The sequence below is a fragment of the Cydia splendana genome, chromosome 10 (genome assembly GCF_910591565.1).
Source record: "Cydia splendana chromosome 10, ilCydSple1.2, whole genome shotgun sequence".
Taxonomy (NCBI): domain Eukaryota; kingdom Metazoa; phylum Arthropoda; class Insecta; order Lepidoptera; family Tortricidae; genus Cydia; species Cydia splendana.
Genome location: NC_085969.1, coordinates 6,075,032 through 6,088,250, shown reverse-complemented (window position 1 = coordinate 6,088,250; position 13,219 = coordinate 6,075,032). Strand labels below are relative to the sequence as shown.

The window sequence follows — 13,219 nt, the reverse complement described above, 5'->3', positions numbered from 1 at the left end:
ATTTGAAAATTTTCTTTGAGTAGGATAATATTACTTCTAGAGAGTAATCTATAACTATCTAATGTTTTATTTAATTCAAATTGTTTCAAAATGTCCAAATCCTTCTCACACTAATTATTTAATTGGCAAAAGTTTAATTGTACCTACTATTCTTACATAAATCTGTAATTTTATTCATACCCAAACAATCTTACTACAAGGTTGACCACTTAACTCAGTTGATGAATGAATTATAAACTGTAAAGTGAATATTCAGTGCTACACAGTTGATGAATGAATTATAAACTGTAAAGTGAATATTCACTGCTACACAGTTGATGAATGAATTATAAACTGAAAGTGAATATTCACTGCTACACAGTTGATGAATGAATTATAAACTGTAAAGTGAATATTCACTGCTGCACAGTTGATGAATGAATTATAAACTATAAACTGAATATTCACCGCTACACTACTGAACTTACCCAAGGAACTGACTGAGTTAAGTGGTAGTCCTGTGATAAATATATAAAGTAATAATTATCCTAGATAATTAACAAATGCAAGCCTTTATTGCTTTCCTACATATCGACTAGATTTAGCACCATAGCAAAAATAACCGTGCCTTAAAAATAACCAGTATTTATCTTGATGTCAAAAAACTTTCGTTGTTATTTTGAGTTATTTTTTTCGAGTAAACATAACTGCATTTTTCGATTAGATGTTAAATGAACACTTGAATGTTACGTACGTATTTTTATTATTATTGAATCACAATACTTATTGGGTATTTTTGGTCAGTGGCCAAAAGTAGTTATTAAACTACTTATAATTATTGTTTTAATTTCTGTTAAAATGGAAAGCAGGCTGAACCAAAGTAAGTCTGCCTCTTATTGTTTACTTTAGAATCGAAATGTTAAATAAATAAGATTTTATAATATATATCAGTTAAAACATAATATGTAACATAAAATATACAAACGAATAACAATGAACAAAAGAATAGACCAATAACGACTAATAACCATTTACAAATAAATATAAATGGCATAAAATATTATATTTAGTCACATAGATTATGATAATTGACAAGACAAAATATAACAAACTATCTCTAAATAACAAAATATATTGAATACCTAATCTATCTCAACGCTTAATCCATGTATTATTTGTGCATTACAGCATTGAAGCGTATCTATTTATTTTAATAATTCAAGAGCTAAAATATTTTACATATGTATTTATAATAACTTGTTTGATTCCATAAAGTTCCAGCTTTGCACATTATAGTGAATTATCCATAATCTTAAATCTATTATAATCATTTGAAAAATACGGATAAATTGGGAGGAAAACATTTGCATTTGTGTATTAGTATTATGTGAATGATATAGATAATGTTTACAAATAATTTATTATTTACTTTTTAAATCTATTAAGTCGCCATTTAGACACCAACGCTGACGGCTGAAGTACACATTGTAAGTACGAGTAAATGCAAATATTTTTCGTATCCCAAATTATCAATGTCCTTAATTAATATGTTATTTTGCAATAAATAAAAACTACCCGAGGAGCGCCTTTTCTAAAACATTTCTACGTTATTTTATTACTGTTGGCAAAGAAAATAGTCGACACGAAGTTGACCTTAAAAGTGGCAAAATACTTCATTTTGGAAAATAAAATTAAGCATATTATGTAGTTATGCGAGTTTACTAGTTTTAGACCACAGACGCGAATCTACCAGTCAAATTTAGGTATAAGAGACAGAAGAAAATTTATTTTTGCGAGTCTTTCCTTGTTGTATTGTCTCATACAGTTTAGCAGCTTATCTAGTTTACAATTATACTATTTTACTAAGCGACTGGGTGCCTAATTGAAAAGCATCCAGTTTAACATTTTATAATTAGCTCAGAAATTATGTTTATTAAAAAAACTGAGTAGGTATGATAAACTTTTTAAAGTATGTATTTTTTGTTTATATATACTTCTTCTTCTTCTTTGCCTGGCCCTTTCCCATTTTATTTGGGGTCGGCCCTCCGTATCATGCGTCTCCAGGTAGCTCGGTCCTGGGTCGTCTGTTTGTTGACTTGTTTATATATACATAGGCTGTAAAATATTGTGCAAGAAAAAAGCATAATCGTACACAAATTTATGAGCTGACTATAAATATCACCTTAATAAAAGTCTATAAAGTCGAAAATAGCTTGTGTAACCGGCCTCGATAAAAGCTAAGCTAGGATGGCCTACAAACTAATACAGTATTTATTACCGAAAACACAACCGATTAATTGTAGGTAACCAAATTACATTTTATTTATCAAATAATTTAGTTTAAAGGGAAAAGAAATAGTTTTCTAGAAGGTCCCGTTGGAAATTTCCAAACATTACTTACGAGAACAAGATTAATCACGTATCGGATATATCGTATACATTTATTTTTCGTATGAGTAGGTAGGCAACAATTAACAAAAACCAGTTGTGTTTCCGATTATGTGGGAATTTTAAGGGCGAATCACACCAAACGCAGCACGACTCCAGCTCACTGGATAGACACGCGCCTGGTCTGCATAACCATTTGGTGTGTACCTATTGGCCTTAAAGGGCTTCTACGAATCTATGTCGTACTTATATGATATGTTTCAGGATATGTAAGGAACTGTAAGAGTGAGAAATATCATAATTAACTTGCGCTTTCGGATCTTTGGAAGACGAGTGTTGATTCGGGGTTTCTTACTGAATCCTTACTGATTTGTTTATGATCTGGTATATCATCCCCCGTCCACTAGCTAAGCTTCTTAAGCCGCCTACTCTATATGCTCTGTGAATGACTGTGGCGCCGCCCTGGCGGGTATAGAACACATTATCACTTCGCACATAGCCAATACCGGAGCTCATCTTAAAATATGTTGTCTATAAAAAGAAGACAGGACAGCATAGGCCCAACGTAAGCATTAGTCATATGTGCCTCATGGTTTACAAATGTATTGAAAATAATTATTTTAAAGAATCTCAAATTTTCATAATTTTCATTGCATTCTTAGGATAAAAAATGATGGCATTTCGCATAGCTAGTGAACGATTCTCAGTCTGCTTTTCCACCAGAGCCAAGTTCTACTACATTTCCGTAGGTATGTCCAACTCTCACATTCGTGGCTTAGCTTGGTCGAGTTGTATAAAATTATACCTTATAATTCTGGTCGAAAAGCAGCCTTTTCTTAATACATTTCACCCTCAAACCCCTCTAGGAACCTAAGGCCGGTTTTCTAACAGTATTTGTGCATTTATTTTAGTTTAAGAATTAATGTTTAACGCCTAACACAAGATATTAACAAATAACAAATCGACTTATTGAACACTTTAAAATTTTAAACAGAATGTTATATTGTACGAATAGGGTGCATACGCTTCAGATTCATATTCATATCAGTTAAACGGTAGGTCTTAGCTTCATACCTATATGTACTATCCTCCTAAGGCGTCCTCCATTGATGAAATTTAAATCATATTCAATTGGAACAGAGTCGCTTTTGCTTTGTTTCGTTAAATTTTGAAACTACGCAAAATCAACTCTATTTCCTACACTTTAGGTTCAAATTTCAGTGGATTTTTATTTGTATGCTTGGGTCTTAGGAGGCTATAAGTACCAATTCATAATTGTCAAATATGTGATTTTAGAAAATTTTTACTGTAATTCTATTATGATACGGTAGTTGTCGCTAAGCGCCTTTCTAGAACGTTCCTCAATTAATACATACTCCTGTATTTAAAAAATATTGTTTTTAAAATCACCTCGTTTCTGAGAGAAGGGATTCTCTCCGTGATTGTCTAAGTTCATGCTGCACCCTATTGAATATTGAACACGTCACAGCTGTTAATAATACTTTGGTCCAATCAGGAGCATCTTAGGACGAGCAATCTTATACGCCTTTACAAATTAATGCAAGCTCAAGAAACCGAATGTTTTTAAATGACACAACTCTGAATACATATTATAGTACCTACGTAGTACTTAGAAACCTTGAAAACTAAATAGTCACGTACAGAAATTTCCTTCCACGAACGCGTCGGCTGTGGAAGAAACTGCTGCTGAGTTTTCTCGAGGAACTACGGATTGTGTCTACACTTCGACACCTTATGTACCATGTACCTACCTAACAAGGCGCCGCCATAATCCTATCAGTTCTTTTCTCAGAGGTTAAACTCTTTGCAGAGTGTATTTTCAATAAGATAAGGTTTTTCTGTACGATGTTATAGATCTGAATTCCGACTGATATATCCGACTATTGTAATTCAATGTTATATCAAGTTGTGCCATTTAACAACTATCTTTCAAATTAGTCAAATTAGATTCCAGTCCAGACTTTTACTCTAGCATACACTAAACATCAGGGCTCACAGCCCCATCCCTCTGCTAGAACGTCTGTATGGGCCTATACAAGCCGGTGTACCCACACAGGCGCGCGCGCAGCCCCGTGATCAGCATCGCCGCGCCCGACAAATCGTCCAACAAGTTGGCACACTCGCACACCAGCAGGTACATCTTGTCGCCGTGGCTGGCGACGGACTTGTGTAGCGCTATCTTCCTCATCCCGACGGAGTGAGGGAGATGGCGGTAGAGCATGCGCGCGCCGGTCCAGTATAGCCAGTTGCGCTCGAAGCGCTCGCCATCGTCGCCTTCGAATACCTGGAAGAAGATTGAGGGCAGTTAAAGGAAAGCATCCAACAATAAGGTCCTAAAATCTGGTCTCGTTGGCGGTCTAGTCAATATTGTAGAAAGTGTAATATAACGTTGAGAAGAACCCCATCTCATAGCAGACGTTTTTCACATAAACTGATGACGATCCAGATCTAGAGCACATCCCAACTGGGGAAGTGGGGAATACCTGCACCTTACAGAAAACCGCAGCCAAATTATACTAGACCCTTACTCATAGTGTTGTGTTCCTGCCGGTGAGTAAGGTTGCCAGAGCTCAACGAGGGTGCGGAGCTGCGGAGCAGCGATATTATTTGAGCTGCAACGTTCATGTAACACCTCTAGAGTTGCAGGCGTCCATAGGCTACGGAGACTGCTTCCATGGCGGGCCGTATGCTTGTTTGTCACTGACGTAGTATAAAAAATAAAAACGATGTTCCAGCCTACTTCATTAAAAAACCCGGGTACAAAATAAAAATTCTTCTTTAAAAACTTATCTACAAAATTAAAGCGATCTCTACTAATAGTCTCATAACTATTGGGCCATAAAACTTGAAATGAATCTCATTGGTTCCAGAAACTTTATCTCCAGACAGTATTTACCACACTAACCACTAATGCGACTTTCAGTCGTCTTCGGTTAGTAGGTATACCAATAATACTCGTAGTAGAAAGTCAGAATCCTACCGAGCTCTATGTGAATTTAAATTTCTAAATTATTATTATAGGACGTTTAAGGATAAACGGGACGTTAAACCAGTGACTTCGAAAACTTTCGTCCTAAAAATCCGTTTTAAATAACCACTTTTACAAAAGTAGGCGCTCGTTTTATTTTATCATCCACTTCAATGCACCGTAGTCTTTAGAGACGATCCAAAAGTCGCAGTTAGACAAATCCCTCTGCCAAGACGGCACCGTATGGCTGTTTTAATAGGGCGGAAATGAGTAAAGTGGCAGATCACTTTTCTTAAGTGCTCCATTTGGTTGCCTTCCAAAAATCTTGGCACGGTCCCTCTTATGATCCAAGGTGTATCAACTTATAGAAAGTTTAATAAAGAATTGGAGCCAAATTACGAACGATGTAGCATTTGTTCTTGTAGACTGGTAGTAACAAAGTAAGTACATAATGTGTTCGGTAACTTGATAAGCTAATGTAAATGGACAGGGCAGTGTAAGAACATTGGGTACAAATGGGTCATCTTCGTATACGAGTAAATATCTTAATTGTTTAGCGTTTAGCGTAGGTTATCACGCATGCAAATTCTGTGTCATGTAATAGCTTTCAATAATTTTCTCTCTTATTCTAATGAGTATACAATTTATCGAAATAACAGGCTAAAAAAGGATTGACGTCTATGAATAAGGGCACTTTGATTTACAATTGAAGAATCGTTATTGGATACTCTATACCAGCGGTTCACAATCTTTTTTTTTGACGGAACCCTTTTGGAAAGCGAAATACTTGATGGAACCCTACAATGGCGGTGGCGGCATAGTAAAATTTTTCGAGGCGACTAAAGCATATAATGTTCTAAATTATTGCGGAACCTCTGCAGGGGTGTCGCGGAACCCTAGGGTTCCGCGGAACACACTTAGGGAATGGCTGCTCTATACTCTAGAGCAGCGGTCGGCAACAAGCAGCCCGCGGGCCGTATGCGGCCTCCAAACCTCTCACTTGCGGCCCGCGAGCCTCCCTGGCTATTTTGTATGTAATACTGACAAACGACAATGTCTGATAAAGTCATAAATATTAACAAAGTGCGGCCCGCGGCAACTTCGTTAACTACTATGTGGCCCTTGGCATAGAAAAATATAGTAAGACAAGAGTGCTCACTCCATACATCAGTTTTGGTACCAAAAAGACTAATATATTCATAGTCGACATCTAGCATCGAGTAGCGGAATTGTCAGCACTTCGAACCAAAACTGGTGTATGGAGTGAGCAATCTTATGTATTTTTTTCTCTATGCCCTTGGCTGCTAAAAGGTTGCTGACCGCTGCTCTAGAGAGACAACGGTGCTGTGTCAATTCTGTTCGTGTCCGTGTAGTTAAGTAAGGTAATGTACTGACCTTATAAACACTAATAATGAATCCAGTAGTCGGCGTGTGCGACTTCTTCGGCCCCCCGGCCAAGTCCGTGAACGGCGGCCGGCAGATCATCGCTACCTCACTATACAAGTCCAGCGTATGCGCCGCCGAGTACCGAATCGCCTTCGGATCAAACTTGTTCAGCGAAGCACTCCTCATGTTATTGTAGAAAAGCAAAGGATCGGTTTGCGTAGTATTTATCACATAATATGATATGAATGGGAATTCTGCGTTCCTTTCCATATTTGCGAGTAGCATCCCTCCTACAGCTGTATTCGCCTGAGCTACTTCTGTTAAAAGCTCCCCCGCGGCAGCCTTCTGTTTGATTAAGGGCTTGGACATTGGTGATTCGAGTATTGGCTCGATAGGCTCGAGAGGGCTCATCAGGTGGGCGAGTATGCAGAGCTTGGGGTCGGCAATCTCGAGGATGCTGAGTGAGTTCTGGGCAGTCTTCGTTGTTTGGCCTTTCTCTGGTGTTGGAGGGGGGACTGGAAGCTGGAATGAGAAAATAGGATTTTAAAACTATTTTTTTAAATGTATAGCTTTGTATGAATCATTTAGAAGAGTTGTTGAGAATCCGCGCTGGTGGTAAACTTGAGTTGTAATTAAGTAGGTAAAGGGTATACTAATTTCATTTTACATTTCATTAAGTACTCTCAGATCTCTTTAGCTTCCTCATAATTTTCAAGGAAGTAAGGGCGGAAAAAGACGTTAATTCGGTATTCTTTTATAAAAGAACTTTAAGGACTTTGAGGATGGAGAGTATGACAATCAAGATGAATCAATAAAGAAGAAGACTTACAGGGACGCCATCAGGCAGGAACCTATCCAGCGCGTGCGCCGGTATGACAAAGCAGTCGCGCTCGAGCGTGGCGAGCGAGACGGGCTCTGTCCTCGTCTCCCTCCTGCTGACCCGCTCGGACGCCCGGGTGTCCGTCGGCCTGTCCCAGCGGAGCAGCGACACCCCCGGCTCCCGCGTGACGAGGGGCTGCGGGGGCTCCGCCTCCGGCCCGGAGCCTACGCCGAGCACTGGCCCGCATCGTTCTGAAACAATAAGGGTAATGATTAACTTTACTCACGTCTTGGTTGTTAGTCACAAATAGTGCGGTATGTTTCGGATCCGTCGGTATAATTCTTCAGGGGTCTTAAATACATTCGCATGAATCGCATCACACATCGCACTACTTAGTTGCTGATTCGTAGCGCTACAGTTAAAATTGAATCGGGTTATCTTTACTCAAAGCCTACTCGAAATGGTCAACTATATACCAAGGCAAATAGTACCCTTCCAAGGATAGGCATAAATCCTTCAATATGAACGATCAAGTTTATCGCTGTATCGCACACATTCGATTGTGACATAATGGTAATACGAGCACGCAAAAAAGTGTGTGGCGGAGTTTCATATTAGTTTTACTACGGATTTAGTTTTGCATTGTGTTCCTATCCGGCAGAATTGCAAAGGAGGATCTAATGGAAAACTACTGTTTCCTGTTTAACAAGGGTGGGTTTGGTGTCGTGTGGTCGTGAACCGTCTCTTCAAAGTGTCAAAGTCAGCAAAAAATACATTATTAGATTAAATGGAACTACGAAATGAAAATGTCAAGGCGTCATTAATTTGAGAGCATGACTGGCGATAATACAACTCACACGTTACATTACTTGTATCCGCCGCCATCACAGAACTTAGTGCTCCGCTAGACGAGTGTTTTTGTAATGCTGCTTCGTTTGGCCTCGCTGAAAATAGCCGGGAAGTGTTTTCAGCCAAAACGGTCAGTTTGAGCCGGTTTGAGCGGGTCGTAGGGATTGCACTCGCGGAACTGATTGGAAAGAAAGAGACCAAAATAGCGGATTGGATAGGCAGTAGAAAAAGTGTATTCAGCCCAACATGGGGTCGATTGATCAAAACTTCACATTGATTTATCCATTTAGGCATTTTTTGCCGTCGACATATCGGTGTGCCTGCTCCGATCAACGAATTCCGATATTTTACGTGCATATAGCATGGACGAATTTGGTCATTTCACGGGCCTTCATATCGAATTTGATACCTAATTTACAGGGAAAAGTCTCTACTGTTCCCAAACGTTAAGAATACTGGAGTCCAATTTCTTGTTGTGTTGTGACTTAAATGGTTGATATACGAAAACTGCTCCCAATGTAGAAGTTGTGGGCATTTGTTTCACCAATTATTTATTACAAAGTTCTTATTAAACTTTCAGGGACAGAGAGGCATTACTAAAACCTAACTCTCGGATTGAACCACTCATAAAAACCATGTAACATTTATACGCGTGACAAAATCAAGTAGTTATGTGTAATGTGTGAGATGAACTTTTTTCACTCCACCAGCCCAAGCCGTGGGTGCACTCATCATACTCAAAAATGTCCCATAGCTCTTATGTCAGCGAATTAAGAACTAAATATGAGACATATTTTTGAGTAAGTTGTCTGCACCCATATTTTTTCAATTAACTGTACTACATTATTAGATGTCAGCATAACGTTTGTAGCAATTGTCACGTCAGTGTTGTCCCGTTCATTCAACCGCTTGTGATGTGGTGCGCGTCACGTTGCAGCGTGGCTGTCCGCTATTTATAATGCGTGACTTGACGCGTTGCTGGCATCTTGTTATTAGCGGACAATGCGTCTGGCTTTCTTGGAAGCTGGAAGCTGGCTGGGTGGAGCTTTGTAACTGGGACTAAATTTTGTCGCTTATTTAACGCATTATACCTGATCTAAATCAGCATCTCTGTTCATTTTGTTGTGGTCAATGTGTATATTAACGAAATATTTTTGTAACACGCCTTCAGCTACGTAAAAAAATTAAAATATGATGACTTTCGGTAGTTTCGGTAATTCATTTGGTAGAGTCGCGATTTCGAATTTCGCTTGTGGCAGTTAGTTTTGTTTGTTTATTTCATAGGTTTATTTTATTTATAAACCGCAATTTTTTTTTGAAACCTTAAAAAAAACACAAAAAACAAGTATTTAATGAAATTACCACATAAAAATGCTGAGTAACTTATACATGGCTTTACCGTTTCTATTAAGTCAGTATGTTTTTATTTTACACCGTATTATTTTCTCAGTAGGTCGTAGTCGACGTAAATCGTAAAATGTAGCCAGGGTCTAAGATTTTCATCGAAAATGCCCGAATTAGAAACACTATTCAGCGCGTGCCAATTGCATTCTGCATACCAAAGCGCAGTGGAACGTTCACTGCAAGCACATGTGTAATGAATCATAGCTTGTCCGATTTATGAACTGTATAGGACTGATACTTTGATTCAAAAGCTTGTAGGATTCTTTTGAATTCAGTTTAGTGGCAAACTAATGTAGTATTTACACCTATGTAAACAAATAAGTTATAACGATTAGGCATTTACTTCAAGTAAATACTTACCGTATTTTCTTAAATTATAATTTTTAACTTTTAAACCGACTTCGAAAATGCTTTTTGTAATTCGATCGTTTGTGTTTTTGTTAAATAAAATTGAATTGCAACTGCCACAAGAGTCTAAACAATTTAAGACTAACCATGCCAATAAGTATTCGTAAATTCTTTAAAAAAACGCATTTTACCCATTTGCAAGACCGAAGTGATCCCATAACTCCCATAAGTGCTCCGTGAACAAAGTTTTGTACGGAACACTAGATTAATAAACATACATACCTAGCCACTCCATGTCTTTAAATATAAACATAGTTGTGAGTTATAAACATAAATGTCCATGTAGATTAGAAGTGGCTCATTGTAGACCATTAACATGATAACAACTCTACAAAAACAAGCAAAACATCGTACAAACAACTGAATATGATGGTTTCTCTAAGAAAGTTTGATAACGATTTAAGTTCTACCTAATTTGAAGCCACGGAAAAAGTTTTATTTTGAGTTGTAAACTTACCTGTTCAGCTAACTTTACAGACCACATGTTTATATAAAAACACTTTCCGCCTTGACACTTTCTTAAAACTTTCACGTTATTTCGTCGAGAACTTTTCGAAAACTTCTGTAACATACTTAAAAACTCCACCAACAGGAACACCACTATTAACACATAAACAAACTTTCCAACCTTTACCTGAGCCCTCGTTGTACTGAGTACTGGCCCTCGGCGCCGAGAAAAAAAGATGCGTCCTGTAGTGTGTGTGTTCCTCCATAGAGGAGTAGCGCTCGCGTTCCCGGCGCTTCGCGTTCCGGCCGGCCCCGAGCGCCCCCCTCGCCTTGCCCCCTCCCCCGCCGCCCCCGCCGCCCGTAGTCTTCTCCGTGCTGAAGTTCTTCCGAAACATCAGATTCATCTTGGACTGGTGCCACTGCGGTCTCTCTCGCACTAATTAGAAACTAATTAAGTCCCGCTCTGTCGTGCGTTTAGTCTGGGTTTATGGCTTGTGGAAATACATAGTTCGTTATGGTTGATTTCTTAACAGGTGCAACGTTGCGGTTCAGGTTACGGGTTTTGGTTAAACTGTTTAAAAAGTTATAAATGGTTTAATCAACGTATATAATATCACGTTTCTCTTATTTGAGTCTCAAGTACCTTCTGAAAATATGTATAGCACCTGCCGGCCTAGCCAAGGTTACAATCGCTATCGCCTCGACAACGAAAAGCATTATGTCTCTCTATCACTCTTCCATATTATTTACTGCGACAGTGACAGTTGCGTTTCGATCGCTACGGAGCGTAAGCGATCGGCATCTTGGCTACGCGGCCTGTAAAGGTGCAGCTTTCGATTGCTGTTAACTTTGCGATGTCTACAGGAAAGAAGCGAACTAGTTAACCATACAATAAAATGTGTACGACCCGTCAATTTCTCCGCCTGTAGTATAAAGACAATAATATTGTATTCTTTATAGTTTATTAATTGAGTTTAATTGTCGGCCTTCCTCCGTCAGTCGAGTACTAATTAGAAATGCCTCGTTAATGCACATGAGTGTATTGATGTAAACTTGGAAAACGTGCAAATGTCGTTGCCATGTTTTATTAATGAAATCGAAATCAGCTGCACTTTCCCTCAAGAACAGTGCAACTTCCAGACAATCTTTGGTTGAATACAGAAATAAACAATATAAACATATTAGGTATCAAAGTAGGTACCTACGTGGCAGTAACATAAAGCTATATCAGGGGCCCTTAACCGTTCAGTGCTAACGGGCAACTATACATTTTTTTTATTCGTCAAGTATAGGTAAATTCTTAAGAGCTGGCGCGGGATTTGTACTGAACTGTCAACATTTTAATAGAAAAGCCGCGCCAGTTTTCGTGCAACGACCTATACATATACCATACCTCCAATTGTTAGAAGTATATTCCTTTGATAGGGTACGTGAGCCACTTAAGGGCGCACCAGAGAGTGGATCAGCTACACTCTAATAACACGAGTTAAAAATTGCCTACTCCAGAGCACACAGTCGCTGTGGCCGAAATCGGTCAGGAGAGTATCATCATCATCATTCCTTTGACTTTGTAACATCTCACTTTGTAATCAAATGCAAATTTTGAGTTGGTTTTTTATGTTTGCTGGTAGAAATGACTTTTAAATGATGATTTTGGATGATAAATTTTTAATTACATTCATTTGGATTTGATTTGGTTTGATTTTGTTTGATATTTTACATTTAATATTTGCTTCAAGTTGGTGTGGTGAAAAATTTTGTGTTTCACTCGGGGGCAAATTTTGTTTAACCCTCGTGCTTTGAAACCCTCGCAACGCTCAAGATTCCATTTTTCGAACCAATTTTGGAATCTTTCGCTTGCTCGGGTATCAATATTAGCACGAGCAGTTAAACAACAACTTTGCCCCCTTGTAAAACAAATAACTATTTCGCCCTTATTCAAATTTTACACGTGATTTAATTAAATTTTAGATATATATCGGACGATACAGTAAGGTATATGCGCGCGAGCGAAAGCGAAGCGGCCTGCCTAGTTAGAGCGCCACTCACTGTGGTCTTCTTCAGACTCCTGAGGAAGACCACGTGCCCCTTGTAACCTCAATGCGTTGCGAGATTTTCGCGAATGATTGGATTTTTTTCTGGAAGGCATGGTAATGCGTATTAAATGCGAGTCCCAAATCGTTTGACTCCGCAAACGACCAGTGCCGTTTTGATGCCCTAAGCATTTCTAGACCATGGTGCCCCCTCTCCCTAGGGTCATCGAGATTACATTGAATTTTTTAGGTTAGTTGAGTGACGTTCATTGCCACATTAACAGCTGAGAATGGAAATTAGTCACATCATTTTATTACGAAAATTGACAGTGCTGCAGCAGTAACGTTGCAACAGAGTAATGCTGCTGCAGTCGCCATACCTTAGAAAGTTATTGAAAACGCGAGCGAAGCGAGCGCGAAATTTTTTCGATATAAAATCGCAATTTGATAGACAGTTGTACATTTTTACTTTTAGTATGGAAATCAGTCACATCATTTTATCACGAAAATTGACAG

At 38.6% G+C, this 13,219-nt stretch overlaps 1 protein-coding gene across 4 annotated transcripts in view; it reads right to left on the bottom strand.

Annotated features, from left to right (window-relative positions):
* Window positions 1-420: 420 nt before the first annotated feature.
* LOC134794179 (uncharacterized) overlaps window positions 421-13,219 on the bottom strand; it is a 148,169-nt gene continuing 135,370 nt past the window's right edge. For 2 of the 4 annotated variants that reach the window (XM_063765906.1, XM_063765905.1), the window contains exons 2-5: window positions 10,858-11,161; window positions 7,572-7,813; window positions 6,752-7,264; window positions 421-4,672 (exon numbers count right to left, since the gene is read on the bottom strand). In XM_063765906.1, coding sequence (XP_063621976.1) covers window positions 4,400-4,672; window positions 6,752-7,264; window positions 7,572-7,813; window positions 10,858-11,074 — 1,245 coding nt within the window. In that variant the 5' untranslated portion in view covers window positions 11,075-11,161 and the 3' untranslated portion in view covers window positions 421-4,399. Of the gene's footprint in view, window positions 4,673-6,751; window positions 7,265-7,571; window positions 7,814-8,431; window positions 8,463-10,857; window positions 11,162-13,219 lie in introns of those variants that run through there. The other 2 variants (XM_063765909.1, XM_063765908.1) reach the window with 2 other exon arrangements.